At 39.5% G+C, this 25,370-nt stretch overlaps 1 protein-coding gene across 2 annotated transcripts in view; it reads left to right on the plus strand.

Moving 5' to 3' along the window:
* Positions 1-25,370, plus strand: part of rab28 (RAB28, member RAS oncogene family) — a 37,833-nt gene that overhangs the window by 10,046 nt on the left and 2,417 nt on the right. Inside the window, exons 3-7 of one of the 2 annotated variants that reach the window (XM_020706408.2) lie at positions 1,263-1,351; positions 3,814-3,943; positions 21,950-22,053; positions 22,141-22,218; positions 24,879-24,980. In XM_020706408.2, the coding sequence (XP_020562067.1) occupies positions 1,263-1,351; positions 3,814-3,943; positions 21,950-22,053; positions 22,141-22,218; positions 24,879-24,974 (497 nt within the window). In that variant the 3' untranslated portion in view covers positions 24,975-24,980. The remainder of the gene's footprint in view (positions 1-1,262; positions 1,352-3,813; positions 3,944-21,949; positions 22,054-22,140; positions 22,219-24,878; positions 24,981-25,370) is intronic. The other variant, XM_004073026.4, reaches the window with a different exon arrangement.

Here is a 25,370-nt window from a genome sequence, read left to right on the forward strand (position 1 = left end):
ATTTCCCCCGGTTCGCATGCTCTTTTCCCAAAACCCAAAATGTGTGACCCCCCACACTTTCTAAAAACTGTGTGTACGATTTCTTGATTGTGATTGACTAAATTACATTTTAAGCTGTTGTATGAGGCAACCCGTATTTAAGTGTGAAAATGGGTCAATTTCTTACCTGAGCACAATATATGGGTTCAAGTTCATTGGAGCTTTGCCTGTTTTTTTGTTCTTTTTCTTTTTTAGAAATGTTTCATGTTTTTTTAAAGTAATCTTTGTTTTGTTTGTGGGTCTATTTATTTTTATTGTGACTCCACATGTTTAATCTTTTGTCATAAAACATAAAAACTGTGTGATCTCACTTTTTTGTGATTTTTGCAGTAAAAAAGGACCTGTGACTTAAAATTGAGTTTTTCAGACTGTTTCAGAATTATTTTAGAATTATCGTGTTATAAAACCAAAAATACATCTGTAAAAAAAAACGAAGCTGGATTGTACTAAAAAGATGGATATTATGCATTACAAAAATAAAAAAAGTAGAGATAACTTGATAGAGCACACTGTACAGCAGAAAAAGCTCGACAAAAACCCCAGACTTGTAATGGTTAATTTTCTTAATATTTATCACACCATTTTTATAAAATTTGGGGTTTGATTTTTGCCATTTTTCTTAACAACATATAATTCTCCTGACTTTCCTACTTGGCAGGACGCGCCACCATCCAGCCGCTCTTTGCAGGCTAATAAGAAGTAATTTTCTTGCAGGTTTTGGAGAGAAAAGATCTAAATTAGAGGGTAAACGTACAGATTCCATATTCCGACTGGATATTCTTGGATGTGAGCTATAAGTGATCTGCCATTTTAAGAGCACTTAGCTTGAAAGATTAATCACTGATTTATTATTTTCATTATGCCTCTCAACAACATTGACTTTTTTATTATAGAAATTACTCACCCAAAATATAGGGTCTAGTTACAAACTGATCCATTATTTCCACTGGATTTTAAAGATTCTGTGAAAACAAACACAAAAACTTCCGGAGCAGAAACCCACAAATTGTAGCCGTGTCTCTTTTTGGCTCGTTTTTTAATATTTATCTTTCTGACTGTTCAGCAAAGGAAAGCATTTAGAGAAAAAGAAGGTGGAAAATTCTTATGTGAAACATATGTGTCTAATTTATAGCTATAGCTTTTCTTTTGTTTAAGTTGTGTTTTAATTGTCGTTTTGTTCCTTCCACCATTATTCCTGTTTGTTTTCGTTTTCGTCACTGCAGGAAATCAGAATGTGACCCTGCAGGTGTGGGACATCGGAGGGCAAACACTAGGAGGGAAAATGCTGGACAAATATGCATATGGAGCTCATGTAAGGAAACATACATAATGTGCAGGTTCACACTTACATGACTGTTGCAACTTTTTGGTTAAATATTAAATATATTCTGTGTTAATATTAAGTTGTAGCACAAGTTTATATTATATATTTCACTCCAACATTATTTCTCGAACTTGAAGCTATCGGCCTTTGCTGTTTCATTTAGAGGCAGGATTTGGCTCTCCTTATCATGAAATCAGATTGAAATATATTGCAAATCACCTGAAATTTTTTTGATGAAACTGAGCAAACCTGTTTGATCTCATATCAATTATAGTTGACATTTCAAAACCTACTTTGGTTTGTGAAAGAAGTGTTCACATAATCAGTGATTTATGTCGGTCAAAGGTGGATCTTTGTTTATTAAAGAGGCTTATCAATCCATGATTAGAAAACAATAAGACTCTGGCTAATATTTGAGCTAACCCTATACACATGTAGTCATGGGCCCCAGATTTAACTACTGTGGTAATATAACCCAAAATGTGATGTCTATGGATGGGACGCCAGGTCACAAGAGGTTATAGTGAGTTTATACCATGGTCCGGGTGAATATTCGATTCTGATTGGCTACTGGGTGTGCGTTAAAAAGTGATATACCACAGGATAACCGCACGGTGAAAAAAGAAGTTCCGGTCACGTAGCTTAAATGTTTTGTATCACTGAGCCGGCTTCTTTATAACAACCTTTTGCTTCATCATCCGGACAAAAACAAGCGGTCAGAGGTGAACTTTCTGTCTGAACTGATGCTTTATTCAACCCATCGGAAAGATCAGCATATATAGATCTATATATAGATATATATATCGCTTTATATCGCCAAATCTTGACTGGTGCGGCGCATACGTAACAAATAGTCCGCTTTTTGTAAGAAAAGCAATCCAAATCAGAAAAAAACAAGAATTGAAGACTAAAACTGGTTAATATTTATTGCTTTTGTAAGTGACCATGGCATACGCGGGTTAATGGCGGAAGCAACCGTCCTCCGCGGGTTCAGGCTTCCACGGTGTGCGTTAAAAAGTGATAATGCACACTTCGTCTGCCATTAATCCTTACTTAAATTTGAATCGATCAGTATAACCCCTTCATGTTGTATTTAGTTAATTTGCAACGTACCTTTAAATCTAGGACTCCACCTAATTTACCATCCTCTTGAAGGAAAAAATAAACTCAGAAGAGTCAAGACCCCATTTGAATCCAACTACTTTGAGTTGATTTGGAAGTGTGTATGAATAGTTTTAACATTTGGTTCATGCATTATGATCATACTACAAAATTATCTGGCACGTAGCTGCCCACCCTCATGTTCTTAAACTTGCTGCTGAAAAATAGGATCAGGTGATTCACGGAGCTGATTCCGGGGATCCACAGCATGCTGGGCAGGGATCGCTGAGAAATAGGCTGGTTAATCTTGAGGACCATGCAGGGTTTAAAGTTACTAAAGTCTCAGCAGTGTCCACTCATTGCATTGTTGTTAAAGAAACATGTCTGTCACCTGCTGTTCTTAGAAATGCCCCATAATGCAGCGGGTGATGCAACTAAACTGGTCATCCTCCTACAGTAAACCAGCAACACGTTTGCACTGCTTTGTCACAAGTTATGCATTAGTTAGAGCTTTTTGTATACTAAAAAAATTTTTTTTTTTAGAAAATGTGAAATAATCCAGAACAATACATAGCTGATTTGCTGGAGGAGTCCTATTGTCACTGTTGCAGAGAGCTTAACACTCATTGTAAACTACCGTGTGTCCTGTAATCCATCATTGCTGTTCAGACAGGCTCGGAGTAATTGTTCGAGGTGTAAGCTGTCGTCAGCGTCCTTGCCTGTTGTGACAGTGGGTGTCTGTTGAACAAAAGCAACAGGAACCCTTTCAGTCATGTTGCATCATGCACTAAACGTCTAGGCATTTACTTTGGCTCGCGTTCACTTCTAGACCTTTAGAGAAGCAAAAATTAGAACGCTGATTGCTGTTTTAAGTGGTTGTTATTTCTCTTGATGTGCCAGCCGCTTTCTATCTATCTGCTTCTATCTGCAAATAAGTCTTCCTGACCGGACTGCTCTGGCATCGTTGCATCGCTGTTTTTGCAGGATTACTGAGAAAGGAGAAAAACAGCCTCTTTGCAGACATCCTTCATACAGTAGATAACCGAAGCTGACCTCTGATCTGGAGTGAATTTAGAGAATTTTTGAAATGTGAATGTGGAATCCAGAATTTTAATCCAACACAAATGGTCACAATCTAAAAAATAAACTGAAACAATCAAAGGCTTTGTCACTGAGCTGTTTTTATGAATGAGTCAATGTGTCTGTAAATAGAAAACCAATGACACCTGCCTATATGATTAAATATAGGTTTTAAGATAAAACTTGATATTAAAAATGTATTTTCTCTCAATAGACAAATAGATTTTTGAGTGAGAGAATGCTAAAATTCTCTTTTTTTTCTACTGTAGGGTGTTCTCCTGGTGTATGACATTACCAACTACCAGAGTTTTGAAAATCTGGAGGACTGGTTCAGCATGGTGAAGAAATCCAACGAGGAATCTGATATTCAGCCTATTATGTTCCTGGTGGGCAACAAAAGTGAGTATCTCTAAAGTACAACAACTTTCATGGCGCAGCCGCAGAAAAAAACACCTATCGAGAACCGTCAGCGTCACACAGGCGTTCCATCTTGGTCTTTTTTTTGTTCTGTACAGAGCAGCATAAATTATGGTTTTTGCTGAGTGGGATGGATTTTTGAACAAATTTTTTCGATGCATGTTTCATTTTGGGTTTGTGTGGGGAGTGTGTGTTTGATGGACGCAGGCATGTTTGTTAAAGCACCAGATAAGTGATCAGCACGATAAGGTGGTTTCAGAGCGATGGGAATGCTGATGTTTGGGAACTCCTGGGAGTGAATGACGATGATTTAATATCCCAGGACCTGTGGACCCGAGTTACTGCTTATCTGCAGCCCTAACCCTACCTCCCAGTTGCTACTCGCATGCACACCACCCCCAAAAACCCTGCCTGGTCTGATCCTGCTCTACTGCTCAGCATAGTTAGCTACGATGAGGACAACCAGACAAGCCTCCTGCTATCAGCCTGCAGCCATCCCCCATCTCTGAAATAAAGAGAAATAATGATGGCTGCTTTTAAACATCCCTTTGACAGATGTGGAGTCATGACTGCCGCTGTGTTATTGTAAAGTGAGTCATCACTGTGTGTGCGTGCAGCAATGACCGCCCACCTTCCTGAGCATTGATGGACGGTCAGAAGAATGGCGTTGCACACAGGAAGGTCCCGCTAATGCTTCTCATTTGGGACCAAAGGTCATGTTTTAATTTCTACATCAAGAACCGATCGCCTTGTCTCCGCGTGGCTTCTTCTAATGCACCGGCTTAAACCATGCGGCGCCGCTGTATTTAGGCTAGATCTTCAGTGTGTGTTCATGTGTGCACTGTAGTATTTAAATTGTGTACATCCTGTCAGGCTCCTCACTCAAGCAGCACCCTACCTCCACTTCACTTTGGCGGTCTGTCTACCGGGTCTATTGCTGAACGTGGCCCATGTGTGTTTTTTCTGTTCCTACAGGCTGAACAAAGAAAAACAAAACCCCGCACAGATTGCTCCTCCCGGAGCAATCAATTACCCTAGAGGAGTTTGTGAATCCTTGAATCCTTCCACGGAGCTTGCTATTTTTCAGAGTATTTGAAGCCATGGACCATTTATATAGAAATGAACACGTTAAGTCAACATTGGGTGTGAAGCTGCTGTAGAACCGGCTCATAGCAAAACCATCCACTGACTGAAATACTGTAAAATGTTTTTGTAATACACTGAACATGTACAGGGAACCGCTACACCAGGAACAAGCACAGAGCAATAGTCCTGCTTTTTGCCCCACCACCCCTGCCTAAGAAGCTTCTGATTCTGGAAACAAGTGATCCAAGAAATCAAAAATTGGTAAAGCATAAAAACCATATTTCCTACACTATAAGGTGCACTTAAAGCCCTAAATTTTTCCCCCCAAAAAATGACAGTGCATCTTATAATCTGGAGTCTTTTATATATGGATTAATTCTGGTTGTGTTTACTGATGTCCAAGCAAATTTAAAAGGAAAACGGTGCACTGTCAAATTGTTTGGTTGAGTGTTGTAGTGAATATGCTAACATGGCTAACTTGTAGCAGTGTCTGAAGTACATTTCTTTTTTACGAGTTACTAACAAGGTTGGGAGTTAGCATAGTCCCAGTAGCGTTTGTTCTAGCAGAATCGGTCGTTTTTTTGACGTGTTGCAAGCAAGTTTCGAGTTACAGGTATTTTGAATATGCTAACGTGGCTATTGTGTAGCAAACACATGAGGTTTTAGAGTTACTATGAATGCAGTTAATAAAGTCAGACTGACTGACAGACTTATCCCTGACTCTTTTGTCTCACCTTCAGGTATATATGACCCAATTTTGAAAATAGATCATTTATTGACAGTGCACTTTAAAATCCAGTATGCCCTATAGTGCAGAAAATACAGTGTCTATAAAAATAAGACCCTTAAGGTACTAGTTCTTTTAATATTCTTCAGCCAGGGCTTAACTGTGAACAAATTTCTTTTCAACTACTAAAGTATCCATTTTTGGACCAATAGAAATAACAATAGTATCTGCTTTTGCTGATCCAGGACAGCTTTACAGCAACAGAAAAGAAACAATCTATGCTTTACAAAGTAAATGCAGTGTTACATCTCCTCTGACTGATGGAAGCTTGAAGGAGTCACAGAGAGTAGCTGCTGCATCTAAAGGGGAGCACAGGTGTGTCTTACAGTTCCCTTGAGGCTCATCATGAAAAAAAACGCATGATTGTCATGTAGCAACTTTATTGTGAGGTATTCGTAAGGCAAATGTTAGTTGCACGCACTTATGATCATTGACTGTATATAAATAGGAAGAACCTGCTGGTTCCAAGAAGCCAAAATCCCATAGAGAAATGAACTATAAACCAGCCAATCGGATGCCAGATGGTCTCCATTTTGAACCTTTAAAACATTTGACAGATTCTCCCGAGCCTGTTTTGAGTGGTAGGCGTGTAGAATTCCAAAAGGTTCACTCCTGATTGGTGAGAGTAGTTGCCATAGAAACATCGACTCAGACTGACTCGGACCAATTAAGGCTTATTAAGCCATTTTCTATGGGTGACGTCACACTCACTCGCTCCAGTTCTCCTATACAGTCAATACTAATGACATACGGGTGATGCTGTCATACGCCACACTCTAGTTGTTAGTTAGGTGCAGGAGCTGACACCAGCACAAAGTGTGCAGGTGATATGTAAGTGCTGTAAGATGTTCATATAAACTATGCTCTGACTGTCTAATTTCTAACAGTCAGGCTGTGTGATACCTATACTCATTGTTTAAGTGTTCATTTGCTTGCAGCATATCCGTAGAACAACATTTTCGCTCTACATGCTCACAGAGCGGTCTATGACCTTGTTATTTCCTGCGGCCACCTGGGTGCCCCGTTCAGATTTGCCCATTTTTCCCCTGCAGACTGCCCGTATCTCCCCGTAAGGGCAGTTGTGACTATTGTTTGAGATGAACACAACTGTAGAGAAAAATCACAACATGAGTGATCAATTTCTTTGAGTTATTTCTACTATGTTCCTTGTGGGCATAAAGCACCGTCCAGAACTCGATGTATAAACTGCATTTCCGAAAGGATTTTTTAACATTAAATGTTTTAAAATCATCCGAAAGCGTAAGCAGATCCTCCTAAAAACAGAACGCAACATGTTGTTTGAGTTCATAAATGCAAGTCTGTGTTTTACAACATGTGAAAACAGCATTCATGGGCCGTTAATATGTTTGCAACAGGATTTATGATCACAAACAGAAGATAATCCATGCTCCTAAACTGTGGTTCTCCCCAGAATGTATAGGAGGGTGGTTTAAACTGAACTGGAAGAAATATCTGAATTATGTGACTTTATGCTATTTCTGAAAAAAAAACAAAAAACAATCCAGGTCCTAGAGGGTTCTGAAACCGAGTCACTTCTTAACTGGTTTTTGGATCAGCTCCGTGCAGTGCCTGCTTCAAACTACATAGTGGGTGGATATTGTAAAGAAAATCCTATTATTAAATGTTAGTTGGACTTAGGCTGTTTTCATGGAGCTCATAGACGTCATGTCTGTGCATATCCAACGGAACAAACAACAAACAATATGAGGAACTTTCTTTGATGCTGGATGGGTTTGATGGATAACTACTACATTGTTACACTCTAATGACAGGCTAAAAATACTTAGGTCTAAGTCCAATCCCTTCACAAACAGGTATTTATCAACTCTAAAACAATTCATAAACTGCTACAGATCTACTGTGATTTTTTTTTATCAGCTACATGAACACAACTGCAGCCTCTTATCTTTAACCGTATATTATTTTCTCAGTTTGTGTACAAGCAACATTTTAGCAGTATGTCTTACATAAATTGAAGGAATATACTAGCTAGTCATCTTTTAAACAAAGGCATCAATTTGCCCTTTGCATTCCTTTGGAAGTATGTTGAACTGTTTCCACTTGAGTCTTGTCTTTTTGCCCAAGTCTCTCTCCTCTTCTGTAGTTTGGGTGCAGATCAAGCATGACTGTGCAACATTCCTATGAGGGTAGAAGTTGGTCCCAAGACTTGACACATTTGTGATTACTGAAATTGAAGCACAAATACAACAATGAGCTAACAAAATAATATAGTTTTCCATCATTCATAAGTTGGAGATAGTTAAAAAAAACTCTTTAAATGCTTAAATGTTAGTTTATATGGGTGGAAATGGTACTTTTCAAAATACAGAGGAATAAGATGGTTTATATCAAAATAACTTTAAATTGCTAAAAACAATTAAATCGGAATTTATAGGATGTATGACAGTCTACACCAAAGCCTATAAATAATATTACAGTTTTTCTCAAGCAGATCATTTAATCGAACCACAAATACATGATTGACAATTGGGTGAACAGTTCCTTCATTTGATAACATTATGTAAGAATAATCACTTGTAGTTTTTTAGGGCACCATATTTTCTGCACTAGAAGTTGCACTGAAGTAAGACTTGGTGTTGTATAATTCCGGCTGGGCACAAACTGCAATTATTAATTTCTCTTTCAAGATTGTTTTTTAAGCGGTTGGCACTTCATTGTATTGAATAGGACGATACTTATACGTCACTACCAAAGCAGAGTCCCTGACCTGTCAAAGTTCAACTGGTTTAACCCGTAGCTCAGACAACAGAACCCACAAAACAAACGAAACACTTGCATAGTGACGCATGAAAGTTTTGAGAGCAGGAGCCCGAAATGAGCGTACTCTTTTCACTGGAAACGGTTGCATGAATGCGCGTTTCTGAGCCTGGTGTGAACGGAGCATCAGGCTCAGAGGCATTTCTTCTTATGCGCTGCTGTCAGTAGCAAATACTACTACTAATAATAATAATAATAATAAATTTTAAATGTTAGGCGCCTTTCAAGGAACCCAAGGTCGCCCACACCTAATGCACACACCTTCAGTGCTCTCTAGCGGCTGTTAATGAGAAAATAATGAACATATGAGCCTATTTATTTGAAAAATCACATGTAAGTCGCACCGGCGACACTATGGAAAAAAAAAAACGACCTATATTTCAAAAATAAGGTACATATAAAAATACACTTTTGTCTGCTGCCTCCTCTCACAACTGTTCAATTTATGCATTATGGAATAAATTATGTGACAATAAATCATGTCCCTCTTCAAAGTTCAGACATAACTGATGTTGTCCTTAACCCACAGGACTTTATCAGATTGGTTTTGACAAACACAAAAGCACAGACAATGTTTGCTCCACAGTTACATTACAGCTGTTTGTTTCTTTATCTGCGGCAGCACTATAATCCATTTTGGAGCCTGAGTACCACTGGAAAGCGCTGCTTGCACTTGGCCTTATTGTTTATGTACTGTGTTCACCTGTGCAGATACTTTTTGTAGTTATTGTTTTGGTTACTGTTCTTGGTGTACATTTTACCCTGTGCCTGGTTTAAACACTGTCCTCAGTGTAGTGGAAGGGCACCATTAGTGCAGATGGGCTCATTAAAGATGCTCTCCCCTCCTCTCCTTCCTTGGCCTGCCTGCCCTTCTATGGCATGTCAGTTTCTGGGAAACAGCCTCTCCTTTCTTTGGGTGAGCATGCCTGGCTGGAGGGAAACCTGCTTGTTCAGCACTCATGTGCTGCACACCCTTGTCATCTGCATGCAGCTCAGAGCCTTGAGGTAAATAATGGCATCACTTGTAACAATTCAGCGAGGAAACCAAGAAAATGTTTTATTGGGGGTACACACATTTGCACAAATTGATTTTTGTAGTTACAGACAGAACAGAAGCAAACATGTTAAAGACAAAATTATTTAGGTTTTCTATGAAGAACGATAGAAGAAGTCTGACTTCTGGGTTCACTCAGACATACTGCAGCATCATGCAGAACCAAAGAATCCCCTCTTGAGACCAACTCCTCGAATGTTACTCGTATTGAATTTATGATGCCATTTTCCCTTTAAAATCAAATATCAGATGTTAGCCTTTAAAAAAAAACATAAGAACCTGATGACAGCTGTAACCGTTTTTCAAAAGAAGATTACTCCTATTATTTTTGCAGCGACTGGCATAACTCATTGAAATTAGTGCACATATATCTTTTTGGGCATCAGTCCTAGCATAATTTATCAATCCAATTTGTTTTCATTAAGTGGAGATCGCAGGACCCTTGCTCACTCTCCAGCCGTCACCCTTCCCACTGCCGGTGCTCTTTCCCTCAGGAACTCTGGAGCATTCATCATGGGCCTGCACAGCCCCTATTTGGGTGACTTAAATGGGTTCAGTTCTCTTAACCCTTCCTCATCACTCATGGCTTCTCTTCTGTGGCTCTACCAACTCTTCACAGACGAGCCACTCAGACCTGCCATGGGAAACCTTTGCAGGGAGATAAAGTCCCTGGGCGCAGGAAATGTTTTGCTGCGTTTTTAGCCTTCACTCTCCTGCTTTACTTCATCTTTTAGCCCCTATCTTTGCTCATTTCAGAAAAATGTCTGCATTAATTTTCACGTCGACTCTTTCGATCATACTCTCTGTCATGTGTGAGGGCGGGCACCTCCTATGTAGTTTCAAGGGCTGGGAATTGAGGTAAATACTTTTTAAGCACTGACCAAATTGTTTACAAAGAGACGGAGATACAATTTTTGTTCAAGATCAAATGTTATACCTAAAGGAACAATTTAGTCAACGTTAGTGGGCTAATAAAGGCAGCAAGTTTGATCCAGGCGGTCAGCTGCAGCAAGCCTCACAAACATCAAGCTATTTAGTGCCTCTTGAACTTCTCTTGAACAGGGCATTGAACAATCTTGTTCATAATATTCCCTAAAATAAAAAAGGTTCAAAAAATTGTGTCATATTTATGTTATTGTATTACCAACCAAAAACTGTGTATGAACAGACTGTGTGACCCCTTCTTCTCGGTTTTCCAAACAGGAATACCTGCTGGTTCCAAGAAGCCAAAATCCCATTGACTTCTATAGAGAAATAAACAGTTATTACTTAGTCCTTCTATATTTAAATATTTTTAAGTATAACTATTTTTGCTCTACTTTTTTAACATGTTCTTGCTACTCCAATTTATTTTCCTCACTTTTTTTTCAGTAGTGCAAGTTACTGATGTTATAAACTGACCAATCAGATGCCTCAATAAAAGTATTTGAGCATATGAGCCCATTTTCAAGAAGTAGGGATGTGGACTTTAAACAGGCTCACTCCTGATTGGTGAGGGTAGTTGGCGTAGAAACATTGACTCACGTTTTGTCCAGATTCCTTCCTTACTCACTACCTAGTGCACTGTATACTGCGTTTGCCATTTTGTAGCGCTGTGCAAATCTGCAATTCCAAAATCGAGTGCCCCAGAAAATTCCCAGAAGTCTCTGCGAAAAACCAGTGTCCATCGATGCTCATTAGATCGGCGAATATAGACCACTAGAAAAAGTAGTGAGCGTGGTGTCTAAATTGCTTTTAAAATTCAGGGCACTACATAGTGCTGCACTGTATAGTTTTTTAGTTGTTAGGGATTAGGGTGGGAATTCAGACATAGACTCAGACTGACTTGGACCAATCACTGCTAACTGACATCCTCTGGCTCCAAGATGGCGGCAGCCATATCACGAAAATGGCGACTGAATTGACTTCATTTAGTTGTAAGCCAATTTTTTTGGGTGACGTCACACTCACCCTAGCCAACCCTAACCCTAATCCTAACCCTAATGATTGAACCTTCTGAAATGATTCCCAGCCTCATTGAAACTTTTTTTTAGTTACACCCTTTCATTGACTCTGTTTCCCTGTGGTGTTAAACAACATGCACATGTTTGCTTTGTGCTCACTACGGCAGATCTCGCCGTAGACCCTCACCCTTTCCTCTTCTCTCTTTCCCTCCTGATTTCCATCCAGCCGTGTGAAAGTTCAAATGAAATATATTCACAAAGATACCTTATCTCCAGGTTTGTCACGAACCGTGTCCTTGCCCGACAACAAAAACCGGTCTTGAGTTGTTTGCCCTTCTTACTTGGCCCTGGGTGGAGTTGAAGTTGCTCCCTCCCCACCTCTCTCAACCCTGTCACCTCTCTACCCCTGTAAAGCTGCCACAGTTCCTGCCTGTTCAGTGTAGGTCTGCACATTTCTTAATAGAGATGCTCAGAAGTGCAGAGCAGCTCAATGTGCTTCTGTTTTTGGTTTAGCTCAAAAATGTTTTTCCTGGCTCAACCCGCTCGTACTTAGGTCCTCTTACAACAAACTAAAAGCTCCTAATTGCCCCCAAGGGAAAGGTTTAGCCACAATAGACATGTGGTGGGACAAAAGCCCAGTACTCTTACCCGGCACCCTCACCCCTACTCAGATAGGAGGGATGAACACGTCAGCAGTGTCTGTTTTGCACTGTGGGTAGCAAGACCACAGGTTCAACGCTGTAAAACATTATATATACAGAATATAAGGCCAGTAAGGCACGGTGCATGGTTGGATAGAGACCTGGAATGTTTACAGTTTACACCAAATCCAATCTTTCTCGTTTCCCTTCATGTTTTATTTAAGGTAAAGGTTCAGACTAGATGTCTGTATCAAATTGTCTCCATAACCACATTGGCTTTAGCCTGCTTTCTGTCTGTATGTCTGGAAAAAATGAGAAATGGAGACTCAAGTTACAAGTTACAGAGAGATGAATAAAGACATAAACTTTAATACGCCGTGGTTGGCTGGGCAGTGTAAAAGCCCAACTGTGGGTGTGTGCACTTACCATCAATCAGGAACATGTTATTTATTATTGCTGTTATTGCTTTTGATCTCTTCAATTTTCTACCCACATAGAACCAAAGAGAATCTGGCAGCTCTATTTCTATGAAGGGATTTAATCGTTACAACTTTTGACCCAACTGTGGACTCTGCCCTCAAATCTCTCGATTCTCTAGCCTTCTGAAACATCTATAAAGCAAATATTGGTGCACACGCAGTAGATGATCAGTCTTCAAATACCTTCTTGTGTGGTAAGTCACGGGCCATTTCAGTTGCACAGCACAGCTCAGCCACCTGACCAGAGCGCAGCCTGGAACCCTCATCACACTCAGGCTCTACTTTATGCCTTTGCTGCTCCACAACATTGACATGGAGGAATTCCGGGAAGGGGCCATGCTGACACAGGACAGGGTAAATAACTTGTTGATGTGGATGTGGCATACATTATAAATGTATGTGAAGTATCAACAGTTCTTTTGTCCAGGTGTTTGTGCAGTAGATACTTTTATAGAGAAATACATGACATCCTTATAGTCTACTTCAGGTTTGAACTCATGTGAGCAGGACATGAGTCCAGCAAGAACACGTTTGCTGGTCCAAATAGATTAACACTGATATACAGCATGTAATTGTGAAGACTCACCCCTGGTCTGTTGAATTATTATCGTTAAGCTGCAGGCTCACAGAGGTAACTATTACTGCTCTACCATAAAAGTCCACTTAGTTTAACAGCAACAGGAGAGCCAGGAGGACATGGCCAGTGAAAGTCCAGGCAGCGTCTTGTGCGGTCGGCTCAGAACTGGACTTTTTGTTAACTTTTCATGAGTCCTAGGAGCCCTTTAACCCAGCCTGCAAGGCCCTTGGCCTCATGTTTTACTATGCCAGTGACAGCCTGGTGCTCCAGCTCGCTCCCTGCCTTCAGAGCTACCACTGGACACCCGTCTTTTACGTTCCCAAATAGAGGAAGACCACAGTGTTTCACTAGCGGCTGCAGAGTATCCGATTATGTTTTAAAGTGTGAATTCATGGCTCTGTTTGAATGTGTGTGTGTCTGCGCGTGTGACGGTGTCTGCACGTCGTTTCACAAGGGGCGATCAAATGACAAGATGAGCTGTGATCAATGAGCTGTCGACAGAACACTTCTGACCTGGTGGAAAGCGAGTCCCCTGACGATCCCGGCCCCTCGCAGGCCACCAGGGCAGGGGCGCCCTTGCACAAAGAGTGCTCTGTATCTGTCAGGAACCCCCCAAGGACTTCTGCACGGGCCCCGCTCACCTTGACAACACCAGGCTTACTAACAGCACTTCATCTGTCTGTGCTCACTCACAAAAAACCAAGATAATATTATAAAGTCACTCTCAAAGTTCAGTATGCTGATGATGAATGCTAATAATTTTGCTTCAAGGTTTACTGTACAGAGTTGTTGATAAATGATCATTTAGTTTTGCAGGTGGATGTTTTTCTATTGTTAAGACTTGTTAAACAAATTTAAGGATCAGGGTTGTGTGCGTCTAGTTTGTTTTACTTGTGCCTGTCGGGTTTCCTAAGTCACTTCCTTCCACATTCTAATTAGTGATTTTAAATTGTGTATAGGAGTGGCTGAAAGTGTGGTTTTTTTTTTTTCTTCTTCACGCTTTAAGATTGACTATCAACCTGTCCAGACTGTAGCCCCACCCCTCTCCAGATGACTGCAGCCAGTGAAGTTGGTATAGAAAATGAGTGGATGGATGGCTGTGGCACACTGTAAACAATGTCCACACTGTTCAGGTGTAATAAAATATTCAGCTTTTTAAATCTTAACCAACTGCCTAGTTCTAAAATAGCGTTGGAAAAATATGAGGAGGCAAACCAGCAACGCTTTGAAACTAATTATTGTTTGTTTAAAGTAATTATGCTGCATGTACAGTGTTCAGAACATGTTCGGAATAATAATGCTCCGCTCGTTCTGAAGCCACTGCTTTAAAGCCCCCTTTGAGTCATGTAAACCATTTGGATTCAAGATTTTAAATGCTCCTCATAAACTCCACTGGTCATTTTCTTTTATTAGCCATTTGTGCTGTTAAAGTTAATTTAATGTCTAATTCAATCACACCGCTTACAGAATAATTTATTACAATCTTTTAACAGGCAGTGGTTTCCCTGTATCTTGTAAAAAAAGAAAAAGTTTATGGAGAACCAAACTGCTGCTCACCTTCAAACTTAATTTCTTACTACCTGACTCTTTTGGGAAAACTTAGATGCTATTTATGGTTGTGAAAAAAAGATGCGGTTTGTATTTGTGTTTAATTGCTTTTTTCCTCCAAAGTTGTAAAGTAGAAAATTTTTGACTAAAGGCTGTATTTGAGTAACTTTTCATTAACTGCTACACTGCAAAAAGTGAATCTTAAAAAAGGAAAGATTAAAAATTGTCTTATTTTTTTTCCTTGCAGGAACAATACTCTTATCAAGAACGTTTTTCAGTTTTAAAATAATCCCAATTTGAGTGCACATGTCATAGGGACTAAAATTATTTTTCTAAAATGAGAATTCTTGGTAAGACCAATTGTTTTTTTCCCCCTTGGCATATTTCCCCCCCGTATTTAAAAAAAATCTGCCAATGGGGTCAGAATTTTTGACTTATTTTTTGCAGTATAAGGTTCTGTCCCCACTGACTGTGCAGATAATTATTGTGATGCCAAAATAAATCTAAATGCATAAAAACAAAGAGCAGGGGCAACTTGTAGTCTAATCTGCAGGTCACACAGCTCCGTCATTAACACACGTTCAAGATAATAAACATCATTACATTATTTTTAATGAGATCAGTTAAAAACATAGGAGAAAACTTGTATCCAAAGTTACTCTGTGCTAGCATGCGCCAAAAGAGTTTCAATGTTTTTTATAGCATGGTAACATTTCAGATCTGACTGTTACTATTATCCGATAACTCCCAAATATAGGATGCTTTATGCAAATGTAGGAAAATAATTTTTCAGAGGATAGACCACTCTTCTGCATTTTTGTTTTTCCTTGTCCAAACACTTGTCTTTAATAAAGCGATCGGGCCTTTGCCGAGCTTGGTGTTGAGCTGAATCAGGTGAGATTCAGGCTGGAGGACTAGATAAGAGAAACCCTGTTTTAGAACTTCTACTTTTTTTAACCTGAGTGCTGCTAAACAAGTACATGTTCATACCATGGATAAAACAAAATATTAAAAAAAATATTCCTATCAGGGACAGCAGATAGTGCTGTAAACAAAAACAGTTCAAATTTGGCAGCATAATTTTTGTTTTATATCCTCTTTTTCTCATTTTTTTCAATCTTTTCTTTGACTCTGCTGTCGGGCTTCATGTGTGATCAGCGACTGCAGAGAAAATCCAGACCCAATTCCACAGATTCTTGAGGCATTCTGCCTGTTTATGTACAATGGAATGTGTTTTGTTGTTGTTTTTTACCACTTAAAGACCTACTCCAATGAAAATGGTGTTTTTTGGCGTTTTAACATGTTCTTGTAGCATTTTCTAATGATGGAGGACATGTACAAAATAAAAAAATTAAGTCAAATAGCATTTTTGAATATTTTTTATTCAATGATAAGGAGACGAAAAAAAAAGCCATTTGAAAATGCTTGTAGCTGTGATGTAGGTGCTACAATCGGAGGGCCACAAGCTCCCTGCTCCGCTCCATTCTGATACATCCACTTGCAGAGAAATAGATCCATGTGCATCTTCCTTTCCCTCGTCTGAACTGGCATCTGGCTCAAAGCTGTACGGCTGGATAGCTCCAATATTGCTTGCCATTTTTGTTGCAGCGGTAATGTTAGGTTGGGGTGTGTGAGGGACTGTAGGCTAGCGGGAGAGAGTGTAAGTAAAAGGATGTTGGGAAGCGGGGCAGCAGTCTGACTCCAGGCCCACGACATAGAACTCCTGCCGCTCTTCAGAAACAGCATAATCATAATTAGAAGACCACTGGGAACACTGAAAATAGATCCAAAAGATGATCAGATTGGGACTTTAACCCTTAAAGCAACTGCTGGGATTTACTTTATAATATGAGTTTTGGATATGTTTTATACCTACTGCAGTAAGTGGTGCATACAGACAGAAAGAAGAATTTGTCCGGAGACTTGAAAGTAATTTCATAAGGAGCTGGATTGATTTTTAATAATATAAATTGATTATGGTCGCCATTTTAGGGAAACAGAGCCAAAACGGCGTATCTGAGACTTAAAGTCACTGCGTGAGGTAGTGATAGTTTTTCCCCCCTGGGATTGATTAAGCTCAAACCTATTATTTTTTGCTTAATGGAATATGACTCCTCAGAGCCCCCGGCTTCCCACTAAGCAAACACGGTCAGCCATTATTACAACACAATCACATTAGACACAATTCACATTTTCCACCTTTGTTGTTTATACTCCCTAAGACATCCACTGCTGTTTAGTTTTAAGTTAGGCTGCCAGCAATTAATTCTGTTGTGCCAAGCCTGTTCTCTGGCTGTTGTTGCTGGACAAACTGTTCCAAGTGGTCCCGACCCGTCAGCCGAGCAGAACAGTAAGCAGGTGTCTCTGCCATCAAAGCCTGCTTTTAAAAAGTCTACTGAGTATTACACACACTTGTGTTGGATTTCAGCTCAGTGTGAGAAATGGGGCCATTAATCTGATGTTTTTTACCTTGGCGGGATGTGACAGTCAAATACTAAAAATGTGGTGTGCAATGTGGCTTTTACAGTCTGCCCTTTGTCACACTTTATTATGTCATTTTTGTCACAGTACTTGGAAGGTACCAAAATATCCTGTTATCGCAATATCAGCCTGTGCGTTACACATAAAACAAAAGTTGACATAAATTCCGATGAATGGTTACCTTAAGTGTTTACACACACGATAAAACAATCTCATGGTAACTTTAAGTTTTTAGCGAATCAAATATAGCCTTATTTGCATTTGACTAGTTCTGGGTCATGTGGAGTACAATTTCAGTTATAGTGACTTTTATCTAAATAAAACTGTTGCAGTGTTTTTCTTTGCCATCTGTTCATGTGTTGTAAGTCATATCGTCAACGCAGTATCCTTTTCCTCATATCGTGCAGCGCCAACTCCATGTTCTCTGTACTCTGAAGGGATATTGGCTGTTGCCAAATCTTCGATCTGATCTAGAACTGTAAATTTGCGGGATCATTATGAACATGAATGCAGGGTGCTGACGGAGTAGACAGGAAAAAAGGCAAGTTATACTCATATGCACAGACATAAACCTTCAAAACCTTGTAGACAAATATAAGTTATATCCAGTCAGGTGAATGCTTTGTGTTTTAATAAAATTTACCATGGGTGATTTTGTCAACTCTACTTTAATGTCCTCTCAGTTATACATTATATTCAGCACTGTAGAGTCAGGATTTTTGATTATTTTTATCAGTATTTATCTTTTTATGTTGTTTTTTTTGTTAAAATACGACTTTATGAGAATCCAGTTACCTAACAGACTGACATCTATCTAGAATCTGAAGTATCAAATATGAAGATGAAATTATTCTTTCCACAAGAAAGGATGTTTTTTACATCCATAGTTTCCTCTTATCTGGTTGTGGCTCAATTTAACATGTTGCCACAATAGCACACCAATTATTTACAGTAAAATCCCAGTTTATTCACAAGATATCAATCTCCCAACTGCTGTCTGGTTCAGCTTAATGATAGACAGAGCTTTTAAATGAGCACTGATGGTGACCAGAGCGAGGGAGAGCCATTTCTCTAGACGAGTAATGATCCCCTCAGCTATCTCTATGTGCTCAGAGGCCCAAACAGTTTATTTCATATTGCGGTTACTTCCTAGGGGTTGCTATACTGATGCACAGTTTGACAGAAACAGAGGAAAACCAGATCATTGAAGGAAGATTGCTTTTACCTGATAAGTAGAAATGGATACATTAGTGAGAGAAATGGAGCAAAAGACTAAAACTTTGGGATTAGGCTTTTATTTGGTTTACACAGACAAATGTCACAGGCTGAAGAATTCTTTTGTGTTTAAAAAGTGAACTCGTCCACATTAAAACAGGGCAACTATTAAAAGCACAACAAAACCGATTTCTTGCATTTTACAATCTTTACATAAAACAGCTTGATAATTTTACATAAACAGAAGCTTTAAATAAAGCATAAATAAAAGTTAGACATCCACTACTTGGATGTAAAAATAATAACAGGACTGCAGCCTCCTTTAGGTTTAGTGTTTTGTTGATTTATTGTAATTGAGACATAAAACTGTTTAAAGAACATAAAGAAGTCTAAGTTTTACACAAAATAAATATACTTTTGTGCCTGGGAGAGCCTGCTGTCGTTAAACAGCTATCTGTCAATTGGTTTATTGGCTGTTTTAATTCTAGGCTTGATACCAAATGTGAAAAAAAAGACCAACTATATAAAGATATAAGAATGAAGTTATTTAAAAAAATAATCTTATGATTTTCCTGTATTTGTTTTTAAGAAATTGAGTAGTTGATACCTTGACTAAAAGAGTGTGGAAATAGCATTTAGAGTCTAAACTCTATAGTTGCTTTGGAAATCCAGTCAGTGTACTTGCCAGAAGTCTCCTGTCTCCTGTAAGTTTTCTGGACAAATATTGCCTGGAAGTGACCAGGAGTTGTAAGAAAGATTAGATGTCTGGGTTGACCTTAGAACACTTTGGTCATACCCTTATACGGCTGTTGCCTTAGAAGCTGTCTAATGAAAGGAAATTCTGGACATTTCTGCTCAGGTTGTTGAAGATGATAAGTGGTTCCAAATAGGCTTTAGAAATGTGGACGATGATGGATGACGGCTTCATACTCCATTGAACATCAGAAAAAATATTTACTGTCAATCATAATATTCTGAAACAATGATAACTTTTTTAACCCTTTAACACCAGAGATGTTGCCATGAAACACCTAAAATACACACACTCTTTGACATACCTTGACTCTTTGACCGTTCACACATTCACAGTGAATCTGACGAGGAGAAAGGTGGCTATTCACACCGGCTTTGTGCCATTATGAAACACTTTATGTTACTAATGTGTTGTATATCGGTGCTAAGCTGTTTTTCTCTGTGACAAAATCAGCTGATTTACATCAATTACATAAGCACTCCACCACTGTAAAGTGTTCTATATCAGCCCATGGCTGCTTTTTTCCGCTTTAGAATCAGCTGGAATTACATTAATTGTGTAAGTGGTTGTAGAGTTAGGATAGTTGAAAGAATGTTCTCACTGTAGGTAAAGCTCCGGTATTAAAGAGTTCAAGACATTCCACTTTTGAATAGAAGATTTCATGAAATGTTTGATACAACACATTAAATTCAAATTGGTTAACCTCTTCCGAATTAGATGTTTTTCCCTACATTTTAAAAAATGACATGTGCTTGTATTACTAAATGATACAGAAAAATTGTAAATGTTTCCGTTGGAAATTAGACATGTGCGATTTGAAAACATTGCTTTTTCAAATACGAGAATGTATTCTTTGCAAACACGTTCCACCATTTGGAATTTTACTCTAGAATGTGTCGTTCATATAGTTTCTCTAAAAACAAGCCGAGACGTAGATATAGCAAGGCGGTTGGAGGCACTTTAGGGCTAAAAGTTGCTCCTGATGTCAGGCAGGTTTTCCGCTGACTTTGAATTTGGAGTGTGGCTTTTATTTGCTGAATTAGAAACACATTGCAGAGGGCTTTCTAGTTTGGTTAAGCTTAAACTAGACAAGAGTAGAACATTTAACACTTTATGGACTTTTCTTATGGTGTACCACAATCTGGACTCAGAATATCACTCCTTTGTGTCTTGTCTTACAATAATGCATCTCTTTCAGCCCTCCAGTCACAATGTTAATGTTTGTTAATCTGATTGTGACACATGATTGATAACCTTTGCCAAGTGTGCAGGATCCAAAGGATTAGCAGTGTTTACTTCTAGTAGCATGCTGGGCACCTCCTTGGTTAATGATGGAAATTAATAACGTGCTGACGCCTATGAGACAGCTCTGTTTATGTATAGGCACAGACATGACAGTCTGGCTTGGACATAAAGTAGTTGTAATAGTGTCTGATGTTTCTTAAAGAGATTTGTGTTTATGTCCCATGGGATGATAATAAAAAACCATGTTTGCCAAATTGAGTCATTCACTGTGTTTTTGTTTTGGCATTTAGCAGTTTGGGTTGTATTTGAATAATTTATAAGATTATTGGAGTGTTTACACACCTTCTCTGAAAGTCATTGGCTTTCTCCCACCTCCATCATGCACACACACACAGACACACGCACACACACACTCACGCACAGAGGCACATGCTAAGGGGCATGAGAACGGAGTAAATCCTTGACAACCTCTATGAAGGCTCACACAAAGACTAAAAACTCGAGGGGAGCAAGAGTAATACAACACCTTACAGTAGGCTGACCTCCTCCAGCGAACACAGACATGTATGCACCGGAGACCGGGCGTGGCCACCTTCACGCACAAAGCCAGAAATAAAGAATGAAGCTATTGCTTTCAGCAACAAGACCCCCAGGTGACCTTCCTTAGCGACCCTAGAGTGACCCCATGGTGAGGAAGGAGAGAAGCCAAGCTCAAAGTATCACTTCACAGGAGTCGAATGCACAGGGACATCATGACAAAAGCCAATAAAGGAAGGCACTGTCATTGTGTCGACACACTTAATCAGCATGAAGGTGATAGCCCCATACCTTGGGTGCATACTGCCTCTTTAAAAACCTGGTGCTTTTATAAATCAAACAGTTCAATTTTGTCCAAGTTCTCTGTTCTCCTCAAATCTTTGGTCGTTCATGGAATGTTTTTACTTCAAATATGTTTTTTTTCTACGGCTGGGCTGGTTTGTCTGTTTCGGGTCAAGTCAAGGTTTATGGCCTCTGAGTACAACTATTCTAGTCTTACACCCAAGAATGTGTCCCTTCTAAGTGTAACGCTAACAGGTGGGGCTCTTAAGCCCCAGTCATAAGAAAAATCAAACAAAAACAAAGCAAGCATCAGTATTCTGCATCTGATATCATATGAAGCAGCATAAAACTTGAAATATGCTTTGTTTTCACATGCCCGCATGCACACCCATCCCAGAAAGCTTGGCAGACTTCTTCCATCTTAACTCGAGTGTAAACAGTTTTCTTTTTTGTTTATGTTCTAATACAGGACAGTTAACCAAGCAAGAGTACTGTGTAGCCACAGAATAAATCCATCTTCTGTAAGTTTTCTCTCCTCAGACAGTGTGTTTTGTCCACAGTCGACCTGGAGCACATAAGGACGGTGAAGGCTGACAAACACCAGCGCTTCTGCCAAGAAAACGGCCTCTTGAGTCAGTTTGTATCAGCCAAGACGGGAGATTCGGTTTGTGTCATTTGATTTGCTAAATAACATCCAAAATCAAACGGCTTCAACTCATTTTTAATGGTTTTGCTTTTCTTGTGTCTCCAGGTCTACCTTTGTTTCCAGAGAGTGGCTGCTGAGATTCTTGGTATAAAACTGAACAAAGCAGAAATAGAGCAGTCTCAGGTGAGCCAAGAATCAATGCAGTTTTCCCTGAAACATAACCTGTTTGTAGCATATTTGCCCCAAATGGCTTAAACAAAGTCAACTGTTAAATGTTTCAGTTTGTTTGGGATAACTCCTCTAGGGACTCTTCTCTGTCTTCTGCCATTCTTGAACTTACGTGAGGTCAGCGGGAGTGTGTTAGGTCATTGGAGGTTACCACACACTGTAAAGGACTTGTTGCTGTCTAAACAGGAGTCTGTTGCATCTGTTGCATCTGCCTGCTGTGGTGGTATACCTGCCGCTTCCGCTGCCCATTGGTAAATAGAACCACATTGACCACATTAATGCGTGAAGCCGCAGGTCAAAGGTAGACAGTTTTAAGGGTGAGGAGGTTAGAGGATTGAATGACTGATTTATTTGGTTTATCTCCCAACCTTCTTAGACAAGCCTTGGCCGAAAACTTTGCCAGTCAGACCAATGTGCCCAGTTGTGGCAGCTGTAGGATTTACAGGGTCACCTCCCCCAGAAGCATTAATCCTGTGTCTGATATGTGCGCCTGGAGCCACAGTGGCTGGCTAGTGGCTGATGATCCTGGAGGGCTACAGAGAGGTCACAACCTCCAGAGAAGGGAGAGCATGTAGGGAAATGACTGGCCAAATTCTCAAGACCCATTGCGGTCACCACCCTGGCTGCTGGCTAACTAAAACGAAGCGCAGACTAATGGGGCTGTCCATCTACTTTCTTCTTCATCAACACCTCTGATAGCTCTATCAGTGCTGCAAAGTGTTTTAATCCAAAGTAATCAAGCGGAAATGGAAGCTGGATCCTGTTTGCACCTCCAGGAAAAGGTTAAGACAGAGCAGCAAAAAGATAAACATTAGACGATACAAAATGTATTTTTTGGCGGTTACATAAGTATGTGACATCCCTGTGTATACAAACTAGGTCATGTAAATCTCTAGTTTGCACTGGGAAATAAATCATTTTTCCAGAAAGATTTGGAATTAAGTCAAGAAAAAAGGTCTAATTGTGAAAAGGTTTTAAAAGGACCTGGTTGCAGACAACAACATGGCGCCCAGACATCAGTAGCCAGAACCGGAAATCCAGAACCAGAAGCTCATGTTCTGTCCCCCCTCCCCATTTCGATCGGAAAATACTCCTTTTTTGGCCCAAAAACATACATGTCTCAGTCAAAGCCGGTTTTGCTCTGACCGTAGCTCCTTACGCGATCAACGTCAATCAGCTGAACGGCAGAGAAATGTAAGCAACACTGTAAAGCAGCTTTTTTTACTGATATGCATATAAAGTGTTGTATATCGGGGCAAAGCTGCTTTTATTCGCCACAGAAAAGGCTGATTCACGTTGATCGTGTTAAGGGTTGAAAGGTTACGGCTGTTAAAGGAATGTGAACACTGGACCTAAAGTTCAGAGTTTACATTCAGTTTTACGGATTTGAACACTTGTTAATATCCTGTTTTAAAGGAATAAAACAATTAGCGTTTCTGCCTCGTTTCCAGCTCATGTCGCACACTGAAACGTTTATTCACATGAAAAAGTTTTAATAAAAGGTGCTACAATTGGGAAATTGTGTAAAATGTACATTTCTGGCTAATAATGTCTGCGCACCATCTTGTCTGCAGCCAGGTCCCCTTCAAAATTTGTGATAAATTTTGGTTTGTGCTATGAGTCGAGGTTAACAGTTAGCATTTCTAAACAATAAATCTGTAATTAGTGCAGTGAAACTGTATTTTTGTGTTTGTTTCTTTGAGTAAAAAATAAATCCTATTTTTCCTAAAACGTTTTTATGCTAAACAGAATAACATAAACCCAGAAATACACATTATGCAGTGACTTATTTATAATAATAATGTTATAGTATAGTAATGTTATGTATAAGAATAATGTTAGAACTAAACAAAACTAAACAACAACAGAGTTAGATTTTTTTTTCTTGTTATCTAAAGATGAGGTCATGGTTTAGCCTAAGGACCAGTAAAGCCTCATTATCAACTGTCAAATGTAGAGAGTCGAACACAAGGGTCACAACCTCCGACAGCACTATATCTGCCTGGCAGCCCTCTCCGTCATGGTCCTCTGTCTGCTGGATCAGATAGCGAGGCCGCGGATCACTCAGTGACTCCGACACCGGGCTTCGGCAGCTCGTTAATCACATCCAACCAGAGCTTGGTGTTCCATCACGCAGGCTGCTCTCCAGTGGCTGTGAGGAGAAGGACTTTTACTTATTCTGAAATGTTACCTTTGAACCAAACAACACAGTCATGGATATTTCCTGAAATGCTGTTAATTTCTGTTTTCTGCTAACATGGAAGTTTATCCTAGTAAATATTTTTAAATGTCATGTTAGAACTTGAACAAATAGTTATTTATATTTAAAAATGTATTTTAGATTTTACTGACAAGCATAGAAAAGAACTCTGGCCTTATCTCAAAGATGCATAACTTTTTCTCAGCTTATTGGGAAGATTCTTGGGGTAAAAAGTAGAGTCCATTTATCTTCTGTTTCATTTTCTTTTGACCTTTGACAGTTTCTCAAAATCATTTTTCATCTTCTGTCTGTACGCAACCTTGTTGTCCATTCTTTGTATCTACCCTTGTTTTCCATCTTTTCCATAATTATCTTTTTTTTGTATCTTTTCTGTCCTCTGCTGTCTGGTGGTCAGAGAATAGTGAAGGCTGAGCTGGTGGACTACCCGCATGATGAAGGACCAATTAGACAGGACAATTCTCAGCAAAGCAAGATATGCTTGGTTCAGTAGTTGGAAGTATGTCTCAAAATTCACCGTGTAGATTGTTGTAGTTGTAGTAAATGGGAACTGTGATAGTGGTGTGACCCCAGTCCTATAGAGGTGTCAGCTCTAGAACAGTTGAATAGAAAACCAAACGTAAGTGTACCTGACCTGTCTTCTGTAGCGTCCTAATCATAAGAGTCAAAATCATCTTTTAATGGAGATTCAGATGATTGTATTCAGTCTTGGTTCTGCATGACATCTTTGAGCAGTTTTTCAGGACACCGTGAGTGTCCAAATACCGGGTTGCTTAGCATAAAAATTCCTACAAAGATCTTCCTAGTTGATACTAAATCCCTGCCAAGGAGCTGTTTAGTTTGAGCTTAATGTGTGTTTTCAGACTTTATTACTTTTGGCCAGCACTGC

The sequence above is a fragment of the Oryzias latipes genome, chromosome 10 (assembly GCF_002234675.1).
Source record: "Oryzias latipes chromosome 10, ASM223467v1".
Taxonomy (NCBI): Eukaryota; Metazoa; Chordata; class Actinopteri; order Beloniformes; family Adrianichthyidae; genus Oryzias; species Oryzias latipes.